The sequence below is a fragment of the Aedes albopictus genome, chromosome 2 (assembly GCF_035046485.1).
Source record: "Aedes albopictus strain Foshan chromosome 2, AalbF5, whole genome shotgun sequence".
Taxonomy (NCBI): domain Eukaryota; kingdom Metazoa; phylum Arthropoda; class Insecta; order Diptera; family Culicidae; genus Aedes; species Aedes albopictus.
This window is the reverse complement of record NC_085137.1, coordinates 380,617,403-380,643,051: the sequence shown is the minus strand read 5'-3', so window position 1 is coordinate 380,643,051 and position 25,649 is coordinate 380,617,403. Positions and strand designations below refer to the sequence as shown.

The window sequence follows — 25,649 nt, the reverse complement described above, 5'->3', positions numbered from 1 at the left end:
TTTTTCAATATGCCTAGTAGAAAGCGACGTAGCATATCATGAACCCCTACCCCCTTATCGTCACACTTTATCACAAAATCACAAATACCCCTCTCCCCTACCTCCCACAAAATGCTACGTCATTTAAGGACGACCCCTATGGATTTTTCTCGATATTTCTTCAATAAACTTCCGTTAGGATTCTCCAGGCAGTCTTAATGGGATTATACATATTTTGAATTTCTTCAGAGATTGATCCAGAAATTTCTCTTAGGATTTCTTAGGAAATTCTTAGTATGATACTTCTCGGAATTCTTCTAGGGATTCCTCTATAAATTCCTATTGGGATTCCTTCAGGAGTTCCTGGTGGGATTATTCAAGACAATCTTCCTGGGATCCTTTCAGAAGTTCCTACGGTGATTTTTCCAGGAATTCCTTTAGAGATTTTGTTCAGAGATTCTTTCGGAAATTTCTCATGGCATTCATCCAAAAATTGTGGCTAGGATTGCTCAAGCCACTCCTGCTGCGATTCTTCCAGCAATTTCTCTTAGAACTCCTCCAAAAATTCTCACTGTGGTACCTTCAGGAATTCTACTAGAGAAGTTCTTCCGGAAAATCTCCCTGAGATTGGAGGTGATAAGACTCCCCCTTGGGGGCATCCACAAACACTTAATTTCCTAATCGCCGCTTGACGCAATGTCGAGAAGAGATGTCGGTTTTTGAGCATTTGGTGAATCCAATTGAAAATCATTGGAGATATACCATGACTCCGTGTGGCTTCCAATATGGCATCGAAAGGCACGGTGTCAAATGCACCCTCGAAACACCCAGGCAGGATTGCTTTAGAGCGAATGCCTTCTCGATAACGTAAACAACTTTGTGTAAAAGAGTCACAGTGGACTTTCCAGATTGGTAAGCATGTTGGTTCACATGAAGAGGCACATTGGCCAGATGAACATCACGGATGTGATGATCGACAATGCGTTCTAAGCTGGCTGAACGGGCTCGTTTAGAAGTTAACCATCAATGTTAACGTCTTTTCCCGATCAGCCTAGATAGCTGTGTAGTGTCGGTAGCGGTTGTCTCAATTGGCTAAGAATAACACTACGGACTACCTGTTCCGGAGGTAAAAGTCCACTAAACAGGGAACCCCAATCCAAGGTGTCAGGCGACCCGTGCTGATGGATGAATGGTTGAGGGGGTTTAAAATATGCTCGATCTTTAACGGAGCCCGTAACGTAGGTAGATCGCCTTTATGTGTTGCGTTACGGTTCAAGATCTACCAAACCGAACCCTAGTGACATCCAGTTTGTCAAGTTGAGGTAATGTGTTTTGGTAATAAGGATTCATGGTACAAAGTCCTTGTTACTGGTGACAGTTTCTAAAATTGCATTTATTCTGCCTTGCTGATAGTTAAAGACTCGGACTTTGCCCACCCGAGACTACACTTGATGTTAGGAAAACAAACATGCTTTACGTATCTAACTGCGTACTAACCTATCAAGGACTGTTAAGCTCTGGTAATTCAAGGACTCACGTGCATTCTTATTATAGAACACATTCTCTAATTTGACAGAGTTTTGCAACTAGCCTAAAGTCCCGGGTTTTTCTTTGTTGTCCTGGGACTAAACTAGAAGCAAGACATGGATGGGGCTAGAGTTCCGATGCATGGATAAATACCAGTACCACCGTTTTGTTTTTCTCAGAATTCAAATAGATTATGTTTGATTAGGGGCGCTCTTTCACTGGGATTTAAATCTCTATGATAACGGGACCTTTTCATCGCAATCGATTTCTTGCACCTCTGGGATAACAAAACAGGAACTGTACAGAAATCGATGCTTCATTGCCTCTCAATGACAATGGAGTAGTACGACATGCACTAAATACTAAGGATACGGGTAATGCCACAAAAGATCTAAATACTGGTCGCAGTGGCTCACCCGAACAGAAAAAAAAAATGCGTTCTAAGCATTTCAGTGGAAAAGAGGTCAAACTGATAGGTCTGAAGCTATTTGCTTCTTCATACGACGCACGACCCACTTTTGGAATAAACTTTTCAGTAATATTCCGCCAGCATTTGGGAATATACCCTGTAGCAAAACTGCAAACAAGTAGTTGTTTCAAAACATGTTTGAAATGATCAAATTCCTTCTGAAGCAAAACAGATCCTATCTGCCCTTGGAGATTTGAAAGGAGCAATGCTATTAAGTGCCCATTCAATCGAATCTAAAGTTATGATACTCCGAGCCGAAGCTAAAGAATCATAACTGCAGGAAAAAACATCAGGTTCATTCGAAGATGTAATATCCACACATCCGGGGAAGTGTGTGCTGAATAAACATTCCAGAACTTCCTCATCAGAGGAAGTGAAATCACCATTTGGCAAACGAAGTTCGTTCACTTGAAAATCCTTAGATTTTGCAAGGATTTTGTTCAACCGACTGATTTTACTCAGACTGGAAACATTTGTACAAAGGTCGTTCAGCAGACCGAAGAGCTTTCTGGTAGGCCTTGCGACCTGAAAGCCTCCGATCCATCAGAACGTCGACTGTTCAAACTCTTTCTACTTTGTTTCCTGAGCTTCGCCAGATCAGAGTTCCACCAAGGGGTTCCACTTGTGATCTTCACAGACCGTAGAGGGCATGCTTCTTCAAAAGTTTCCATGATGAAGGTCGTTGTGGTATCAACGGCATCATCTAAATCACTTGGAGTGTCAGTTGATGGTGAGTATCCATGAAATTTGGCTGCAATTAAGCCCTGATTTTTAGCCCTAAGCTAGTTCATCTCGGGACCAACGCTTTACTTCCCTTCCTAAGGAAGAACTCACATTTTGCGAGTTTGTCGGGAGTGGGATTCGATCCCAGGTCCTCAGCGTGATGGTCAAGAGTTCTAAACATCCCACCAGGTCCGCTCCCTTATTTAATCGGTATAGAGAAGTAACATTCCCATGTTCAAACAAGATGTAGCGATGGCCAGATAAAGATTCTTCATCTGACACATGCCAGTTGGTCAGCTCGTGACTAATTCTGCTAGAACAAAGCGTTGTCTAACACTTTCTCTCTTGCAGATATGTACCATGAAGGTTGGGCGGTTGCCTATGTTAAGTAATCCAATATCTGTACTATTTAAGTATTCCATCAAACTGGAGCCTCTCAAATTCTGAGCTGCCCCAGATTATATGGTGAGCATTAGCATCACTACCAACAATAAGCGTAAGGCCTTTTGAAGTGCAGTGTGCAATGACTTGCTTGGAACCATCCGTAGGTTTCCAACAGATACATCGATTGTGATAGCACATACATTTCTAGTAGTTAGTTGCGATTGCGTTGTTTACAAGCACACATGCTCGAGGCATGACACGTGAGTTTGCCATTTTATTTTTACTGCAAGTAGCAAACACCGAATTCACAAGGTTTCTTAGATATAAATTCCTTTTACGAAAGTGGGCTAACGCCACTTGGGCTGTACCATTTTGCATAAGTCTGCAAATATTGATCATTGCTGTTCTTTTGTGCTGAAGATTGATCTGAGCTATCCTAACCATAGCCACTACCCAAAATAGGCAAGATTAAACTCTTAACAATCACAGCACAAGAAAGAACAGCGACAATAATGCCAGATAGATTTGAGTACGCCAGAGGCGAGGATGCACAGACTACAGTGTGTAAAACGCATAATGCGAAACCAAATAGGTGAAAATTTATACTAATTAATAACATATTCATAATCCCGCCCTTATTCAGCCTCAAGTATGAGATTGAAGAAGGGCAGCTGGTTGTCTCGGAGAAACACAAGGTCCACCGCGCTATTGCTCCGGTTAGCACAGTAAGAGCAAATACTGTGGAGGATGCCCTGGTACTCCACAGGCTCCGTTTGCGATTAGGTTTTTATAAGACCTCCCTAACCATTCATTCCTAGGCACGGTAAGCGTAAAGCTGCATAACACCTCGAATTAGGGGTCACCTGATTAGTGGACTCCTACCACTGGAACAGGCAGTCCGTAGTGCTATTCTTAGCCAGTTGAACTAACCGCTACCGACACTTCACAGCTATCTAGGCTGATCGGGAAAAGAAGTTAATCAACTTCATACGGGCCCGAAAAGCCGATCTCTATTGGTTCTTGCAGGGACTACTCTAGGTATTCCAAGGATACATGATGGGGTTTCTCTAGAAATTCCTGTATAGTTTTCTCCAGCAATTCCTCCTAGGGTTTCTGCTGAGATTTCTACAATGATACATTCTAGTATCCTTCTAAGAGTACCTCCTGAGATTATTCCTGTGATTTCTTCAGAAGCTTTCCGGTAATTTCTCCAGGAATTTTCATCCAAGAAATTATATCCAAGGATTCTGTCTGTGGTGGTATCCTAGCCTTCAGCAGCTCAGATCTGGTTTCACGTAGGTATCAGTACTTGATGTCTGCAAAACATTTGGGTGCGTGCGTGGGGTTGACCCTGCCCGCCTTTTGTGGACAAAGGGAGTAGTGAGGACCACTCTGGATACTGGCTAAGCGCTAACATGCTAAAGCGAGTCATCGATGTTCGTTGCTGCAGGCTACGCAACTAACCTTATAGTGGCCTCACAACTGAATCTTCAACGTGAGGCTCCATCGTCGATGTCATCCAAAGCCGATAGCGACAGAAATTTGGGAGCGAAAGTGGAGGTGGGTCGGCCCTCTGCATTACCATGGGTGCTCAAGACTGAAGGTAAATGGATAGGGTATTACTTTTTCCCAAGTGCCTTACAATTTAGAGGTCTGAGACATTGTTTTTAGCATATTCAAGACAATTGATCTGTATTATGAATTTGCACTTTAAGAAAAATAGCGCCCAACACGAGAAAAATACAAACATAAGCCCCCCTTCAATAGTTATTCACAATTTAAATGTCCTTTTTCTTCTTCCCCCTAGGTTCGGCCGTCGCTCCGGATGTTCAACATCGTCGCGCAAATCCAACGGCCGCCGCTGGTCGTTCGTGTTTGACCCGGCCGGCCGACTGTGCTACTACTGGTCCATGGTGGTGTCGATGGCCTTCCTGTACAACTTCTGGGTCATCATCTACCGGTTCGCCTTCCAGGAGATCAACGGCGAATCGATCGTGCTGTGGTTTTGTCTGGACTATTTCTCGGATTTTTTATACCTCGTAGATATTCTGTTCCACTTCCGTACGGGTTACCTCGAGGACGGCGTGCTGCAAACCGACTCGACCAAGCTCCGGCAGCACTACATGAACTCGACAACGTTCTACATAGACTGCCTTTGTTTATTGCCGTTAGATTTTTTATACTTATCGATAGGATTCAACTCGATACTGAGATCGTTTAGGCTAGTCAAGATTTATCGATTTTGGGCCTTCATGGATCGCACCGAGCGGCACACGAACTACCCGAACCTGTTCCGGTCGACCTCGCTGATACACTATCTGTTAGTTATTTTCCACTGGAACGGTTGTTTATATCACATAATCTATAAGAATAACGGTTTCGGCTCCAAGAACTGGGTGTTTCACGATTCGGAATCGGCGGATGTGGTGAAGCAGTATCTGCAGAGCTACTACTGGTGCACACTGGCACTGACTACGATCGGTGACCTGCCGCGGCCACGCTCCAAGGCGGAGTACGTGTTTGTGATAGCGCAGCTCCTGTTCGGCCTGATGCTGTTTGCGACGGTCCTGGGCCACGTGGCGAACATTGTCACCTCGGTCAGTGCTGCCCGCAAGGAGTTTCAAGGTAAGTCACATGATGCTTGAATTATCATCCATTTGGAATCCTAACCTAATAGTGTGGTTTGGAAGGTGTATGATGTCTCTATGATGGGTCTATTAATAATGATGAATAAAAAGTTGAAATCATTACTGCAACTAGTTTAGATTTATTGTTCAACATACACAGTTTTTCGGTCTTTAAAATTTGAATTGTCAAACAAAGATCTAGAAGTGCAGTCTTGCTTCCATCCCAAATCTCTATTTTTCACCAGAGTGAACATCGTCGGATTGAAAGGGAACATCAATTTTCGTTCAGCAGTTAAATTTCCGCCTGTCAATCTTTTGCCTGGCCCGCTGACCCATAAGTCAGCATCAGAGCATAAAACCTCGTCTGGGAGATGTCTCCCGAGAGGAGCCTTCACAGACCACTGACCAGAACCGGATAATGGGCAGAAGGCACAAATCGCTGATGACTATTCCAGATAACTTTTTATTTTATTGTTTTATATTCAAATTTATGCCACCCAAGCCGATCGACCAAATGGCTTTAAAAAAAGGGATGTGAACGGATTGACTCAGCACTGGCCGTAGTCTAAGGTCGACGAGCCAAAAGATGCCAAAGTGCGAGCTATCCCATTGCTGAGAACTGTTTTGGATACCTTTCGAACCGTTTTCAAATGAAATATTCATCTCATCGTGCGGGAATGGGCTCCGAAGGGCAGAAGCGGAAGCCCAGCTTTAACCCGACCTTGAATGCCCAATAAAATGAAGAGATAAGCGTTTGTCGAAATGTGAATTGCTTAACTTTTCATTATGGGTCGTTGTCGTAGAGTTGAAGAAAAATGACTATCAATATTGGGATAGCCATCCCCGATATTAAGCTGGATGGAATCCCTGACTTGCGCTAGACACGCTTTCTCATCCCCGAAGCTAATGGCTTCCATTCGATTTTATGGGTCCCATATCCGCGTACAATCGATGATGGTCGTGATGTCGTTGCTTATGGAATCACCGGAAAGAGACCGCCAAGTGGTAAATGGCTACGTGCCCTGTAACTATTATTGCTTTTGTTGGTTACTGGGAATGCGCTGCGTTTTAGCAATTGAACCGGAGAAGTTAAATGTCAAATGACGCGAAAGGGTATCAACGTTCATAGATAGGTACCTTGAGATTTGAGGGGAGGTAAAAGGTCGACGAAAAGAAAATACTCGCATGGTACTTTTGACTCTATGTTATTGAGTGAAACCCAATATTCTTTCACCGCAACGGTAGTTTTTCATTGCAATAATGCAACACAAAGGTCAAAACTTTGAATCGATGTCCCGTTTGACGAATGTGTGTTTGCTCGAATGAATGTTGACCGAATATGAAATTATAAATGACTGAATATCATTGCGAACATGATGTGCCATATTGAAATAAAATAAAATGTGTTGGGCCTAATATCTGTTTCGTTTTTCAAACAAAAAGAAATGTATTTTTTTTTTTTAATTTTGAGCACTTTACAACATTTTAAAATCAGTGTGCACTATTTAGACTGTAGAACTGGCAAAACTGTCCAGATTTTCATAAGCTTTGACAGTGTAAAATAGTTACCCTAATCTGTTTTCAGTGAAAAGTTCGGCCATTTTGGCCGAATACTTTCAAAGTTAGAGCAGTTTTAATTTCATTACACCAAAACTTACATCATAGCCAACTAACATTGTTGCTGTACAATAGATGAAAAACCGCTCTTAAGCCTGATTTAAAAAAAATGGCTGAAAAAGCTGTTATTCAGCTATCATTGTTAGTTGGGTAGTGCTACAATGTTACATTAGACTGTTCCAAAAAAAAGATCGATGTTCGAAAAGTCTAGGTTCTCAACCCTTAATTGAAGATATGCATATTCGAAGCATTTTTGTAGAACATTTCGATTATCTAAAAAATCATTCAGAGGTTCCGCCAGGGCGATTTTTGAAAAATGACCCATTTTCATAAAAAAGTCTCAAAAAATCATTTTTTCGTAATATTTTTCCAACTTCTGAATTTCGCCAATATTTTTGTATTTTTCTATGGACCCCTAGAAGGGGATAAGTTTTTGAAATATTTTATTTATATTGACGGCAGAACCGTTTTTATGTTGATAAAAGGACTATTTTTTTTTGAGAATTTGCAATCTTAATTTGAGAAAAAAAATACATGCATGATCTTTTATTTATAATTTTGGAAATTTTATCATATAGTTCTATTTGTATGCGTCATTTCTCTAAAAAAAACATTTAAAATATCTAGTCTAGAAGCTAGATATTATGATTTCAGTAAATGGATAATATTTAAAATTTTTGCAAAACTTTGTGTATTTGGAATATTGTAAGGTCTTTGTAACACTCCAATGTTCGTTTACTAAAAGAAATAAGGTTTAAAAATACAGCTTTCGTTATTGGATGGTCAAGCTAATTTAAACATATACAAAGTTTTGCAAAAATTTATAATTTTTTCCAATCACTCAAAGCGTAATATCTCAGCTTCTAGACAAGATATTTTAAATCATTTTTTAAAGAAATGACGCATACAAATAGTACTACCAGATAAATTTTTCATGGTTGAAAAATAAAAAAATCGTGCGTGTATTTTTACTCAAATTTAGATGAAAACTTCTCAAAAAATAGACCTTTTATCAGCACAAAAACGGTTCTGCCGTCAATATAAATACACTATTTCAAAAACTTATCCCCTTCAAGAATGTCTAGAGGTCCATAGAAAAAATACGAAAATATTGAAAAAATTGAGAAGTTGAAAATATATTACGAAAAAACGTTTTTTTAGACTTTTCATGAAGAAAGGCCATTTTTCAAAAATTGCCCTAGCGGAACCTCTAAATGATTTTATAGAAATCGAAATGTGCATCAAAAATGCTTTAAATATGCATATCTTTCATTTAAGGGTTAAGCACTTTGACTTTTCGAGCATTGACAGCCTATGCTACATATTTTGCTATAACTGTTTATCAGTTGGATCGAGTTGAATGAAATTATGACACCAGGGATGGCAAAGAGACTTTTTTCTCTTTTCCGTTCATCCATACCGTCCAAAAATGGCGACCAGAATAACCAAGATGGCGGTTTAAAATCCAAGATGGCGGCTCTAAATTCAAGATGGCGCCTGTTCTTTGGTGGTTTAGGCGGTTTAATGGAGTTTTAGGCCCTAGAACCATGCAATATGGGTATATTTGGTTCAATGGAGTTTTAGACCCCTAAAAACCATACAATGGGTATATTTGGTATGGGGAAGATGTTCGGATGTGATGAGGACCAGAATATCCAAGATGGTAGCCTTCTTTTAAATCCAAGATGGCTGCCTTAATTTCAAGATGGCGGCTGTTTAATGGAGTTTTAGGCCCTAAAACCATGCAATATGAGTATATTTGGTATGGGGAAGATGTCCAGAGTCCAAAAATGGCGACCAGAATAACCAATATGGCGGCCTAAATTCCAAGATGGCGGTTCAAATTTCAAGATGGCGCCTGTTCTTTGGTGGTTTAGGCTCTAATACTATGGGAATATGCATAGTATGGAGAAGATGTCCTGATTAAAAAAATCTCAACCAGAATATCCAAGATGGCTGTCTTAAATCCAATATGGAAGCTCAAACTTCAAGATGACGGTTGTTCAATGGAGCTTTAGACCCTTGAACCATGTAATATGGGTATATGTGGTATGAGTAAGATGTCCGGAGTCAAAAAATGGCGACCACATTATCCAAGATGGTAGCCCAAAATCCAAGATGGCAGCTCACTATTCAAGATGGCGACAGTTCAATTGAGTTTTAGGGCCTTTTAACCATGTAATTTGGTTAAGGCCTCTCAAAACCATCCAGTATGGGTATATTTGACATGGGGAAGAGTCCAAAAATGGCAACCAGAATATCCCAGATCGCGGACTTAATCCAAAATGGCGGCTCAAATTCAAGATAATGGCTTTTTATTAAAAGTTTGAGGCTCAAACGATATGATTTCTGGTGCTATGAAATGTATTTTTTTTAAACGTATGAAAGTTCGATATTCTTCAACATGGCACTTGAGTTTTGTTTAACCTTTCAGGACGCGCGCCGTTTTTCTTTGCTCGGGACATAACCACTGCGACCAATATTTGTTCTTTTGTGGTAAAAAGTACAACGCTACCGAAAAAAAACTCGCGGTGCAGATTCAACTGCTTAATGAGTTTTCGAAGGCACGAGAAAGGCACCTTCGCCGCTAGGTGGATTAATTAGGTTGTTTTGCGTTTATTATAGAGGTTTTAAACCAGAAAGGTTCATTCACCTCTTAACTTAACCATTTAAATAAATCTATGTGTATTTAAATATTTAGAAGCTTCCATTCCAATAAAGTTATGTAGTCGTCAGCCTTAATTATTCCTTACAGAATGTTAGTCATGAAGCACTGAGGCACATGTTCAATGTTTTATAGCTGTGAGATCATATAACGTCACGCAACATATGGTGTTTCGTAAGCTTCAAAATCCCTTAACACTCCCACTGCCATGCCTCCCAAACAGTGGGAACGGTAAATTCAACTTGATATAACTCAGTCGTTTTTCATCCGATTTGCAAAATTTTGAAGCTATGAATTTTCCCAGCCTTCTAGATGAATATAAAATTTTCAAACTATGGATTTGACCAAAGTTCTATTTTTGAGTACTCAAAAACTCGGAGCAAGTACCTTAAAAATATTGTTTTTCTGGAGCCATTCCGAATGTAAATTAGTTTCCACGCATATTTTAATGTTGAATTGCCCATATTAATAAAGCAAAATTATTGCAAAGAAATATATGGAGATACTCATTATTTAAGACTATAAAATCTTCACAAAATTACGTATAATACAGAAAATTTGTATATTCGATTTGAACTTTGTATTCATCGCGACAACCCCTGTGTTTTATTGCTTGAAACCAATCACGTGCACATGAGAAATCTTTTTCCAAACGATTGTGAAAAGTATGAATCTCAGAAACTACAAAATTTTCATAAAATCACGTATAATACAGGAAATTCGTATTTTCAGTTTGAACTTTACGTTCATCGCGACAATCCCCATGTTATATTGCTTGAAAACAATCACATGTACATAAGAATAGATTAACAGATAAATGGGGACAAGTGTGAATCATAAAAACTACAAAATCTTCACAAAATTACGTACAATACAGAAAATTTGTATATTCGATTTGAACTTTGTATTCATCGCGACAACTCCTGTGTTTTATTGCTTGAAACCAATCACGTGCACACGAGAAATCTTTTTTCAAATGATTGTGAAAAGTGTAAATCTTAGAAGCTACAAAATTTTCATAAAATCACGTATAATACAGGAAATTCGTATTTTCAGTTTGAACTTTACGTTCATCGCGACAATCCCCATGTTATATTGCTTGAAAATAATCACGTGTACATAAGAATACATTTACAGATAAATGGGGACAAGTGTGAATCATAAAAACTACAAAATCTTCACAAAACTACGTACAATACAGAAAATTTGTATATTCGATTTGAACTTTCTATCCATCGCGACAACCCCTGTGTTTTATTGCTTGAAAACAATCACGTGTTCATGAGAAAACTTTTTCCGAACGATTGTGAATAGTGTGTATCTAAGGAACTACAACATTTTCACAAAATCACGTATAATACAGGAAATTTGTATATTCGATTTGAACTTTGTATTCATCGCGACAACCCTAGTGTTTTATTGCTAGAAAACAATCACGTGTACATAGGAATACTTTTCAGTGCGAAAGTGAGAAGTGTGAATCGTAAAAAAATACAAAATCCTCACAAAATTACGTATAATACAGAAAATAAGTATATTCGGTTCGAATTTCACATTTGCCGTAACAACCCCTGTGTTTTACTGCTTGAGAATAATCATATGTGCATAAGAATACTTTTTCAAATTCGAATGTGAAATGTGTAAATCTTAGGAACTAAAAAAACACAAAATTACGTGAAATACTGGAAATTTGTATTTTTAGTTTTACACTTCACGTCCGTCGCAACAATCCATGTCTCTCATTGCTTCAAAACAATCACATACATACATAAGAAAACATTTCCATAGCGATAGGGAGAAGTATGAATCATAAAAACTGCACAGTTTTCACAATTTTACGTATATACAGGAAGTTTGTATTTGTGGTTGGAACTCAACATTCGACAACACCTGTGTATTATTTTTTTAAACAATCACATGCGCATGATAAGTATGATTCTTGAAAACTACAAAATCTTCAATAAATTACGTGAAGTACAGGGTTGATTGATTTATCTTTATTTGAGAGACTTTCAGCCCTTGGCTGGTTCGTCTCTTTCTTGAGAATGAAGTACAGGGTTTTACTTCCACATGTTTTATCTCTCGCTTCAGCTCTAGTGGTTGCTAGATCGACTTCATTTGTGATAGAAGACGTAAACTAGTGTCAAACGGGCCGCTCCTTTTATGTGCATTCAAGTGAACTTAAATTTACATGATTTTTTCTGAGAGTATACACTTACATTTTGACGACGATGATTCACGATACACTGAAAATTTTCAATGTTGAAAATTGTTTTTTTGTTCTTTAGATAAAATCATAAGATGATATTCTTGAATTGGCAATTCCCCGCATGAAAGAACGAAATTCCCCCCTGGTTGAAAACCACTGGTATAATGCAAGATAAATGTATTTTAAGTTCGAGCTCAGCATTGATCGTGACAACCTTATTGCTTTTTTGCATGAAAATAATCAAGTACATAAGAATACAATCTCAGAATGATTGTGAGAATGAGGAACTATTAGAACTACAATATCTTCACAAAATTACGTAAAATACATATTTTGTTTTATTTTTGGTGAAAACACAACGTTCGTAGCGGCATCCTCTTTGTATAATTATTTTGAAATAACCTTCAGTCTAATAGTTCCGAGTACATCCTTGCTGGAATCTCTCTAAAGGTGGTATTATATACCCATATACTGCATGCACTAATGTCAGAGCATAATCCTAAAGAAATGTCAATGAACGTATTTCCAGAAGGATCCTTAGAAGAATTTAAAAAATCCTAGAGTTTATTCAAAGAAAAATGTTTGGAAGAATTTGAGAAGAATTTCCTGGAGGATTTCCTGCTGCATTTTTGAGAGAAATTCATGGAAGAATTCCGAAAGATTCTTTCCTGGGTTAATTCCTGAAGGATTCCCTGGAGAAATGTATGAAAGCACTTTTAGCATGTAAGTGTCTAGATGTTTATAGTAAGTCTCTGTGATTTCTGCATAATCTAAAACCTACCCTGCCGTGACTTTTTTGTGGCATGTGTGTTGCTTGGAAGATTCCCTGGAGGACTTATAGTCTCGCTTATTGAAAGAATTACTAATGGAATCGCTGAGTAAACTTCTGAAGAAACTGCTGGAGGGATTACTGAAAGAATCCTTGGATAATTTCCTGGTTCTTGTATGCATCTTTATTAAATTATCTTCCAATACTATTCGCTGCATAAATTCCTCCAGAAATTGTTGAAATAATAAAAAAAATATCAAATAATCCTGAAGAAATTCGTGGGTACATCCCTGCAAAAGATGACTGAAGAATTTCTGAAGTTTCTGAAGGAACTTCTTACTACATTTTTGAAAAGAACCTGAGAGAAATTTCTGAAGATATCACTTGTAGAATTCCACGAGCAATCCCTGGAAGACTTCCAGGAAAAATGCCGTAAGAATTTCCGAAGGAATCCCTGGAGTATTATCTAAAACTATATCAAGAGGAATTATTGGATAAACTCTGGGAGGAGTCCTTGAAGAAATTTGTGAAGAAATCTCGTAAGGAATTCCTAGAAGAAATCCTATATAAATTTCATGAGGGTTCCTTGGAGTAATTTCTTAAAAAATCCTGAAAGAATTATGGGAGGGATCCCTAGAAAAGTTTTTGAAGAAATCTCTTAAGAAATTCCTAGAGAAAGTCTTGGAGGAATTACTGATGGAACCTCTGAAGAAATTCTTGGAGTAATCCGTGAAGGAATTCCTGGAGGAATGTCTGAAGCAATTCCTGAAAAAATCTCTAGAGAGAATCCTGAAGGAATGCATGGAGCAACTTTTAAATGAATTCCTGGCGTAACCAGCTGAGGAATTCATGGATGAGACCCAGTAGCAATTCCTGGATAAATACCTGATGGAGCTGGTGAAATATCCAGAGGAATGCTGTAAGGAATTTCTGAAGAAATTTCTAGAAAAATCCCTTGAGAAATTTCAGAAGGATTTCCTGGAAGAATCCTAAGAGGAATTTCTGGAGGATTTCCTGGATGAATTTTCGAAGAATTTCCCGGAAGAATCTCTGAAAAAATCTGAAACCTGCAAGATGTCCAGGAGCATTTCCTGGAAAAATTCCTGAAGAAATTCCTGGAGTTATTCCCGGAGGAGTTCCTGGAGAAATTCCTTGATAAAATCCTGAAGGAATGCCTGGAAGAATTCCTAGAAGAATTCCTGTGAGAAGTGTTGGAGGAATCCTTGAAGGAATTCCTGGATGAATCTCTAGAGAAATTCTTGAAAGAATTATTGGATGAAGTTTTGGAGATATCTCTAAAGGAAATCTGGAAAATTTGTTTTTCTGAAAAAATCCCTTGAGAAATTCCTGAAGGATTTTTTAGAGGAACTTCTGAAGGGATTCCTGGAGAAATTTTCGAAGGAATTACTGAACTAATGCCTAGTGGAATCCTTAGAGAAATTTGTGAGAAATCCCAGGAGGAATTCCTGAAGCAACTCCTAGAGAAATTCCTGAAAGTATCCCTGGAAAAAAATCCTGGAAGGATTTCTGAAGAAATCCCTAGAAGATTCTTAGAGGAATTTCTGAACGATTTCCTGGATGAATCTTTGAAGTATTTCTTGGAGGAATCTTTGAAGGATTTCCTGGAGGAATTCTTGAGAAACGTCCTGGAGAAATTCATGGAGAAATCCCAGGAGGAATCATTGAAACAATTCTTGAATCAAAATTTGGAGTAATTCCTGGAGAAATGCCTGAAGGTTTCCCTAAAAAATCCTTAAGGTATTCCTGGAGAATTTCCTGCAAGAATTTTTGAAGAAATTCCTAAAGGATTTTCTGGAGAAATTCCTGGAGAAATTGCTGACATAACTTCTGAAGAATGTTCAGGAGCAATTTTTGTATCAACTCCTGAAGAAATTCCTGGGGCATTTCCTGGAGATTTTCCTGCAGGAGTTCCTGGAGCAATTCTTAGACTAAATCCTAGAGGAATTCCTGGAGATATTTCTGTGAGAATTTCTGGAGGAATATCTGGAAGCTTACCTGGAGGAATCCCCTAGAGGAATCATTTGATGAAATAGTTATTGGATGAATTTCTGGAGGAATCTCTAAGGAAACTCTGGGCGATTTTTTTGTAAAAATTTGTAAAAATCTTGAAAAGTTCCTGGAGGAATTTCTAGAGGAATTTCTGGAGGAATTCATAAAGAAATCCTCAAGGGAATTTTTGAAAAATCCCTGGAGGAATCCTTAGAGAAATTCGTGCAGAAATCCCTGAAGAAGTTGCTGGAAGAATTCTCTTTGCAGAATTCCTGAAAGAATCGCTGCAGCAATTACTGGAGGAAAATCTGGAAGAATTACTGAAGGAATCCCTGCAAAAATTTCAAAGGGTCTTCCTAGAGATAATCCTTGAAGAATTTTTGAAGGGATCTCTGAAGGATTTCATAGAGAAATTCTTGGATGAATTTATGACAGAATTTATGGAGGAATTTCTAGATCAATTCCTGGTGAATTTTCTGGAGAATTTTCCTATATTTGAGGAATGCCTGCCTGAATTCCTTGAGGAATATCAGGAGGGATCTCTGAAGGAATCGCTGAAAAGAACCCTGGAAAATTTTCTTCACGAATCCAAGTTGGAATCCCTGGAAAATCCCTGAATAAATTCCTGGAAGAATGCCGAGGAGAATTCGTAGTGGAATTCTTGGAGGAACCCTTGAATAAACTCCTGGAGAAATCTTTGGAGGAATTCCTGTAGGAGTATCTGGAAAAACCCTTGGAGGAATCCCCTGAATAATTACTGGAAAAAAATCCTGTAAGAATTCCTGATGGAATTCTTGGAGGAATCCCTAAAGCAGTTCCTGAAGAAAACTCTAGAGGAATTCCTGAAGAATCCCAAGGAATTCCCAAGAGAATCCCTAAACAGTTCCTGAAGGAAGTACTGAATTTATACCTGGAGAAATTCCTGAAGGAATCCTAAGAAAAGTTACTGGGGGAATTTTTAAAATAAGTTGTTCCAGAAAGAATCACAGAAGGAATTCCCGAGTGAAGCCTTGGAGAAATTCCTGGAGGAGTTTCTGGAAGATACCCTAGAGGAAAGCGTGCAGGGATTTCTTGAGGAATCTCTGGAGAAACTCCTGGAGGAATCTCTACAAGAATTCTTGGAAGCATTTCTGAAGGAATTCCTAGAGGAATATGATAAAAAAAATTAGTGGCATTTCAGTAGGATTTCTTGGAGGAGTTTTTAGAGGAATCCCTGAAACAATCCCCAGAGAAATCACTGGAAGAATTCTTAGAGGAATTCCTGAACAAATTCGTGGAGAAATCTCATGATAAGTTCCTGAATAAATCACAGATGGAATTCTTGGAGAAATCCTGAAGTAATTCTAGAAAGAGTGGATGAACTTTTGGATGAATCCCTGTAGCAGTTCCTGAAAGAATCCCTGCAGGCGTTCCTGTAGAAACCCCAGGATGAATCCTGGAAGCAATTCCAAGAGGCATTCCTAAGGGAATCCATATAAAGTTCCTGGAGAAAGTACTGGATTAATTCCTGGAGGAATTCCTGAAAGAATTCCAAGAGGAAGTCCTAAAGAAATTCTTAAAAGAGTTCCTGGGGAATTCTTGGAGGAATTTTTAAAATTATTCCTGCAGTTGTTCTTGAAATAAACACAGAAGTAATGATCTCAGGATGAATTCCTGAAGAAATTCAACGAGGAATCTCATAAGCAATCCCATGAGGAATTTTTTTTATCAGTATTAACGAGATTTTTAGTCCTTGGCTAGTTCATCTCGGGACCCACGATTTACTTCCCTTCCGAAGGAAGAACTCACATTGTGTGTGTTTTTTTCGGAAGTGGGATTTGATCCCAGGTCCTCGGGGTGAAATGCCTGTGCTTTAACTAACCATCACACCAGGTCCGAGGAATTACTTAGGAAATCCCAGGAAAGTTTTCTCAACAATTCTTGAAACAATTTCTGTAGGAATGCCTAGAAGAAATAAAATTGTAGGAATCCATGTTTCCAGTGATCTGTAAATTTATTCTTATATACACGTGATTGCTTTGAAACAATATAACACAAGGATTGTCACGATGAGTATAAAGTTCGAACCAAATATACAACATTTCTGTATTGTACGTAATTTTGTGAAGATTTTGTAGTTTTGATGATTCACACTTCTCACAAATGCTTTGAAAAAGTTTTCCTATGTGCACGTGATTATTTTCAAGCAATAAAACACAAGGATTGTCGCGATGAACGTAAAGTTCGAACTGAAAATTCGAATTCCCTGTATTATACGTGATTTTGTGAAAATTTTGTAGTTACTAAAACACACACTTTCCACAATCGATTGGAAGAAGTTTTATAATGTACACGTGATTGTTTTCAAGCAATAAACACAAGGGTTGTCGAGATGGCCGTGAAGTTCAAACCGAAAAGACACATTTCCTTTAATATACGTGGTTTTGTGAAAATGTTGTAGTTCCTAAAATACACACTTTTCACAATCGTTCGGAAAAACTTTTCTCATCTACGCGTGATTGTTTTCAAGCAATAAAACACAGGGGTTGTCGCGATGAATGTAAGGTTCAAACCGAATATACAAATTTTCTGTATTATACGTAATTTTGTGAAGATTTTGAAATTTTATGATTCACACTTATCCCCATTTATCTGTAGATGTATTCTTATGTACACGCGATTATTTTCAAGCAATATAACATGGGGATTGTCGCGATGAACGTAAAATTCAAACTGAAAATAAAAATTCCCTGTATTATACGTGATTTTATGAAACTTTTGTAGTTTCTAAAAAACACACTTTTCACAATCGTTTGGAAAAAGCTTTCTCATGTGCACGTGATTGTTTTCAAGCAATAAACACAAGGGTTGTCGCGATGGACGTGAAGTTCAAACCGAAAAGACAAATTTTCTGTATTATACGTGATTTTGTGAAAATGTTGTAGTTCCTGAAATACACACTTTTCACAATCGTTCGGAAAATGTTTTCTCATCTACACGTGATTGTTTTCAAGCAATAAAACACAGGGGTTGTCGTGATGAATGTAAAGTTCAAACCGAATATACAAATTTTCTGTATTACACGCAAATTTGTGAAGATTTTGTAGTTTTTATGAATCACACTTGTCCTCAATTATCTGTAAATGTATTCTTATGTACACGTGATTGTTTTCAAGCAATATAACATGGAGATTGTCGCGTTGAACGTGAAGTTCAAACTGAAAATACTAATTTCCTGTATTATACGTGATTTTATGAAAATTTTGTAGTTTCTGAGATTCACATTTTTCACAATCGTTCGGAAAAAGATTTCTCATGTGCACGTGATTGGTTTCAAGCAATAAAACACAGGAGTTGTCGCGATGAATACAAAGTTCAAATCGAATATACAAATTTTCTGTATTGTACGTAGTTTTGTGAAGATTTTGTAGTTTTTATGATTCACACTTGTCCCCATTTATCTGTTAATCTATTCTTATGTACACGTGATTGTTTTCAAGCAATATAACATGGGGATTGTCGCGATGAACGTAAAGTTCAAACTGAAAATACGAATTTCCTGTATTATACGTGATTTTATGAAAATTTTGTAGTTTCTGAGATTCACATTTTTCACAATCGTTCAGAAAAAGATTTCTCATGTGCACGTGATTGGTTTCAAGCAATAAAACACAGGGGTTGTCGCGATGAATACAAAGTTCAAATCGAATATACAAATTTTCTGTATTATACGTAATTTTGTGAAGATTTTATAGTCTTAAATAATGAGTATCTCCATATATTTCTTTGCAATAATTTTGCTTTATTAATATGGGCAATTCAACATTAAAATAAGCCTGGAAACTAATTTACATTCGGAATGGCTCCAGAAAAACAGTATTTTTTAAGGTACTTGCTCCGAGTTTTTGAGTACTCAAAAATAGAACTTTGGTCAAATCCATAGTTTGAAAATTTTATATTCATCTAGAAGGCTGGGAAAATTCATAGCTTCAAAAATTTTGCAAATCGGATGAAAAACGGCTGAGATATTAGCAGTTGAAAAATACCGTTCCCACTGTTTTGAGGCATGGCAGTTGGTGTAAGTGATTTATAGCATGGCAGTGGGAGTGTTAAACTACATAATGTTACCTTTATGACAATATTTTGTCATTCATGCTCTCGTCAAACATTGCCAAATAGAATCCCAGAAGCGAGGAAATTTAAAATGTAAAATGTTATTTACATTTTGGCAAAATGCCCAAAACGACACCAGCAGAGTGAAAACTTTGGCGGCTCAATCCGGGAAGCCATTACGATCATCTATGCCACCGTATCCCTCACTTGTTCACCCTTTCTCACATAGAGCTACGTTTATCGGTTCCATATCAAACGTACCTACTCAGCAGGTGCGGGACCTGAGCTATAAAATAAACTTTTATGAATGTGTATTTTTGCTTCATCTACCGCCCAACAATATCGTCGTCAATTCCACTAGGTACCGGCAATCAGATGCCACAAACAAGGCAGTCAGCAAAATATGTATCCACAAGTTACACAAATAACGGAAACGAATCAAAATACAATTTATCAATCAAATAGCAAACTGTGTGCCCGTTCCGGAGCGCGTTCGATAACAGAGCGAGGAGGGTGGGAAATAGTGCAGGGATCGAACTGTAATTTTTCATTTTTTTACTCGGATATGTGCACTGTGCAGAAAGTAACCATTGATTGCCAACTCTATTATTACCTCTGTGAAAAATATCGTTGCCCAATTCTTTGGTCCATCGAAATCACCGGCGTCAAAGAAGCAAGGACAACCCAAAAGCGATGAATAATTGGACAAGAATGTAATTTTATGCAAGTTGCACTTGGGGATCACCCCACCATCATCGGCGATAAATGCCTGCAACGGCGGGCAAGAACAGTTCGGAAAACTTCGACTCCCAAGTTCCAATTTCAACAGTCATTTCAGTTAATTAAGTTTTCCTTCGGGAGTTCGCTTTCTCTGGGCGGGGAGGGGAATGAGAATGACGCCATGACTGCAGCAGCAGCAGTTAGTGTGCACTTTTTCGGTTGATGAACTTCCCCCGGCTAGTGAGCCATCTGTGTGGCGTGGTAAGTTGTGAGCAGCTTGGGGATGATGATGGCAGAAAGTGCGCGCACGCGGGCTTGGAATAAAAGTATTAACTTTGTAATTAATTCCTTTCGGATCGACTGACAAAGCGAAACTGGTACGCTGTTTTAGTGCGAATGCGAGTGGACTGGTTAGTTTCGATATTGTCCACATGTTGCGATTCGTGGTAATTTAATTTTCGAATTTAATTACTCTAATGTATTTATTTTCATTATGGGTCGTTGGAAATTGGAATGATGAATTTGGTAAACTTGTAAATAAGGATAGTAGTGACTACATATTTGTACCCGACGTAAAATTGATCATTTTTATCGATCCTCTTGAACTAGCAAACATTTCATGTTTTATATTTTTAAAGCAAATACAGGCTATTCATTTATTTATTTGGCATTACATCAAAATCAAGATAAAACGGAACCAACAATATTTTTTCACAATACACGGTTCGTGGCTGTTTTGAAAAACTTTGTTGAAGACCGCAAAGCGATCCGATGCTTGTGAAAATAGTTATTACCAACGAACCGCATGCATGTGTTTATGTTTTAACATGTAAAGGAATAACAATAGCAACAAAATCATGCTGTTTCGCCAAGCAATGCCAATGCTATAACTTTTTTCATAAGCATCAAAATATTTCAGGACACCCTAGGCTATATTTTCACTCTACTTGTTACACGGTTTTAGAAAAATTTAGGCTTGTTATGAGAGGAATGCAAAAATTGTGTTTTCCCATGTAAAACCCCATACAAACTTCAAACGCAAAACGTAGACATAACCGATCGTGCCCAAATTTTGCACACTTACTTGGGTCCTGAAATGGGATCAAAAAAGGTTTGATCTGATGGGATACCATTGAATTTTTCATTTTTCCATATAAACGATGACCCACTCTAGTGTGCATAGAGAAACACCGGTCTTATTAGCGTTTTGTACATGGTGCTTTTGGTGCGTGGGTGAATCTTTTTAGACCGCAGCTTTTGCTGTAGCCCGTAGTAGGTCCGACTTCCGCTGATGATGCACCTCCGAATTTCACGACTCACGTTGTTGTCCGCCGTCAGTAAGAATCCAAGGTAGACGAATTCCTCTACCACCTCAAAAGTATCCCCGTCTATCGTAACATTACTACCCCGTCGGATCCGGTCGTGTTCGGTTCCACCATCCAACATGTACTTTCCCAGGTTACCAATAAGCAGTTCAAATGACATTTATTCAGCGCTAGCAGGTCATTAAATGCTTATTTGCCGTATATGCACCATAAGTGCTAATTAAATGCAGGTTTTGATCCAATATTCGGCTGATTAAATGCTTAAATTTGCCATCCCCCAGATTGTCAAAAATAAAATTATTTTCGATGGTAGTTGCGACTGGCACTTGGAATTGACTTTAATTTGCGGCTATTTATTGGACGTTACTTGTTTATTTTACCTGACGTTTCGGCCATTGCATAGTTCACCGAAACCCTTATGCAGCTTTGCACACCGTCCATCGTTTCTTTTAATCAGTCTAGTCAGCTTCCCAGGAAAGCCGTTCTCGTCCATGATTCTCCATTGCTCTGCGCGGTCGAAGTCGATGAACAGGTGATGCGTTGGGACCTGGTATTCACGGCATTTCTGGAGGATTTGCCGTACGTTGACGATCTGATCCGTTTTCGACCGGCCGTTGATGAAGCCAGCTTGATAACTTGCCACGAACTCATTCGTTTTAGGTGACAGACGACGGAAGATGAACTGGAATAGCACTTTGTAGGCAGCACTCAAAATAGTGATCGCTCAGAAGTTCTCACATTCCAAATGGTCGCTCAGCTTTGGAGTTGGTTTGAATACAGGTTATCTTAGTATCTATTCTATGAAGTACCCTAAATTCAAGTCTCATTGGAACACGAACTCTCTAAGCAGAATATTATCTTTGAATGTGCGTAATAAATATTGTACCTTTTATTTTCGCCCTGTTTTACTTATCCAAAACCGGGCGGTATTAGAAGGTACAAAGCTGATTACACTGATTCAAAAAAAAAAATGATTAATATATCTAAAAGTGTTTTGAACAACAGTGTTTTGTTAATATACATTTATTTCAATATGGTTATTTCACAAAAACTGTAAGAAACGAGATTTCAACAAAAAAAAGAGTTATTATGGAAAGTTTTAGAAATTTGTTTTGTTGATTTTCTGAATACCTTTTTTTATCTAGTTCATTTATTTGAGACTCAATCGGGAATAACGCTTTACGGAGCCGAAGATCTCTTTCAGTCTCAATACCTAACATGAATTGCTAATATGAAATATTTAATGGCGATAACTTTCCACTAAAAAGTTTTAGACCGATGAAAGCTTATGCATTTTGACAGTTTTGTTAAAGAATATATTGAAGTATGACCGGTGTTGAGGGCATTTTCGGAAACACTTCCCATTGAATTTGTGCCTCGATTGAATTTCCGAAGTAATTTCTTTAGGAATCTTTTCTGCTGGTACTCCTGATAGAATTCTCGGACGAACGGTTGAAGGATTTTCCGAAAGAGCCGCTGGAGAATTTTTTGGAGAAATTCCTAAAAAAGTCTCGAAGAAACTTAGGAATAAAATCTCCGGAAATAAAAACTTTTGGAGGAACGCCTGAAGGACATTCCTGGAGGAACCCATAAACAAAAACCCGGATTTCCTGGCAAAACTCATAAGTAAGAGAAATTCCCGGAAGAACTCCATATAGAAATTCTTAAATGAACTTCTGAAAAAATAAAAACTGGAAGCAATCATAAAAGATCTTTTGGTGGAATTTCTGAATAAATTTCTGAATAAACTTCTGAAGAAAGTCACTAAGAAACTACGAAATTCTCGGAGGAACTCATAGGCAAATTCTTAAGGGAGCTATTAAGAAGAGGAACTCCTGCAGGATTCTCCCGGAGGAACTTATTAGCAAAGTCTCCGTGAACTGATGAAACAATTTTCGGAGGAATTCATCAAAGAGTTTTGGAAGAAAATTTTGAAGAAATTCTTGCGGGAGCTCCTGAAAGAATATCCAGAGGGGCTGTCCATAAACTACGTGATCATTTTTTGGGAGATTTCGAAACCTCCTCCCCCCCTACGTGGTCATTCGTTCATGCAAAAAAAAAAAAAATTATATGGACCGTGTTCTTTGCTCGATCTCCTACCCCCCCCCCCCCCCCCCAACATGACCACGTGGTTTATGGATAACCCCAGAGGGGGATTTCTGAACGAATATCTGAAGAAACTACCGAAGGAATTTACGGAGAAACTCCTAAAAGTATTATTTGAGAAATTGCCAAAGAAATTCCTGGATAAATTTCTGAAGAAATGCCTGTAGAAACTCTTAAAGAAATTTTTGAACAAACTCCTGGAGCAACTACAACAGAAACTCCAAAAATAAACTGTCAAAGGGATTCCTGAAAAAAAATTTTGGAGGCAATCCTGGAAGAATTCACAGGATTTTTTTTTTTGCAGGAAATCCTGAGGGAATTGCTGGCTAAATTTCTGAAAAATCTTTTAAATAAAGTTTCGGAAGAACTTCTGAAGGAAATAATTGGACAAATTCTCGAAAGAATTTCTGGCAGAACTGCTGCAAGATTTTACAGAGCCAAAATTTGTGGAACAAATTTTCAATATAAAACGGTTTTTGACGAAAAAAATTCTCGGTTGCGCTGCTCTTTTGACACTACGACTGAAATTTGATATATATGCCCTTATTATGCATTGCTGTTTACGAAATGTGAGTGTCAAATAGTGAAAAAGGTATTAATCATCGTCGAAAACCCCTCCCAGAGTTAATTTATGGCCACGCTACTACCTGTAGATATTCGTGAAACTCAGCATGGGACAGCTTATGCTGAAAAACTCGACATGGGACAATGTGCTCTGCATGAAATGGGATGCGGTATAAGCGCAAAAATTCCAAAAAATCGCTAAATTTTTCGGTGGGACTGTAACCACCATATTTTTTTAGTTGAATTAAATTGAATGTTTAGGAGATTATTTTCTTACATCAATGATTAATATTAATTTTCAAGCTATCTTGATGAACTTATACTGTCAGTAGGAAAAGTTAGAATGTTGAATTTTAAATCGCGTTTCTCTTAGATTGATTTTTTGAACATGGGACAACTCTGTGACGTACACAGCAGCCCAGGTCTACAACTCTACAACTCAAAGTACAACGGCGAAATTTATAATGTTTTGCAGGAAGAATAAACACACAACAAAATATATTCTACTCACGCCAAATTTAACTAGTGTGTCCTTTGCAAAGTTACTGGTGTGTTTAGGTGTCCAGATACAAGCTTCTTTACGCCATGATATTCGGATTTCGGGTGCCCTTAACTTTTGAAGACGCCGAACGTTCACCAGGTCACGTTCTTTCTGGGTCTCATCTCGTCTTGCCTTCACTATTCCACACCTTATTGTGCCAACCGGATCTCTTCCCAAGATGCATTTCACAATCGAATAATTTCGGAAAGGCTCTTAAAGTTGTTGGTAAAACCAACCTTTTTTTTTCGTTTTGTTACGGTTTCTAGAACCCCTGTTCAGTAGCGAATATGTGTCTGTCTTATGCAAACGGCTTTGTCAACCTTAAGCAGATGCACTTGCTGGATTGGCCGTAGAACCCAGTGAGCACGTTGTCCTAGGGCTGTTCGGACTCGCTTACCACCACTTTCCACAAATAGCACAAATTTCTCAAATAGAGGAGAACATGCCTCTGGAGCCAACCTACTGATACCTGAGTATCGGTAGTTGTTGTCTTAATTGGCTAAGACACTTCGGACCACGGGGTAATGTGTTTTGGTAAATAATAAGGGTTCATGGTACAAAGTCCTTGTTAATGGTGACAGCTTCTAAAATTACATTTATTCTGCTTGCACAAGGCCTAGCTGAAGACTCGGACTTTGCTACCCGAGACTACACTTGATGTTGGGAAAAATATGATCTACGTATCTAATTACGTATTAATTTACTAAGGACTGTTAAATTCTGGTCGTTGAAGAACTAAAGTGATTTTTTGCAGAAAATATTCTCTAATTTGACAGAACTTTGTAACTAGCCTAAAGCCCCGGGGTTTACTTTGTTGTCCTGGGACTAAACTAGAAGCAAGATATAGATGGGGCTCGAGTTCCAATGCATGCTCACCCGAAAATAACACGTTTTCCAGTTTTTTACCGCCAGAGACCGTATAACCACCAAATTATTACTTAGTACTCGTTGCACTTCAAGCTCTTGCAGATTCTCCTCAGGCATGATACAGGCCTCATGTTTGCTAAGGAACACCAGATGCTGTTTCTACCCGAGCAAAAGGGCATACCTTACAAATACCGTGCAAAGAGCAACCGTTGCTCTAAATAATACCTCAAGTTGGTATTGCTATATTATTCTACGCAATGTTATGAGAACACCATAATAACAAATGGAGATTGGAGGTATATGAGCAAAGTTATGTATTGATGTGGTATTGTTGATTTAGCTGGGAAAATAACTGAATAACAAGATTTGTTATTACATCATGGAGCTATCAAAAAAATGTTTAATTTAATAGCAAGAAATGTTATTACTTTGTTATTTCATACCTTCTCTCTCTC

The 25,649-nt window shown here is 38.2% G+C and overlaps 1 protein-coding gene across 5 annotated transcripts in view; it reads left to right on the top strand.

Moving 5' to 3' along the window:
* Positions 1-25,649, top strand: part of LOC109415821 (cyclic nucleotide-gated cation channel alpha-3) — a 571,815-nt gene that overhangs the window by 394,394 nt on the left and 151,772 nt on the right. For all 5 annotated transcript variants that reach the window (XM_062853068.1, XM_062853069.1, XM_062853067.1 and 2 more), the window contains one exon: positions 4,890-5,707. In XM_062853068.1, coding sequence (XP_062709052.1) covers positions 4,890-5,707 — 818 coding nt within the window. The remainder of the gene's footprint in view (positions 1-4,889; positions 5,708-25,649) is intronic.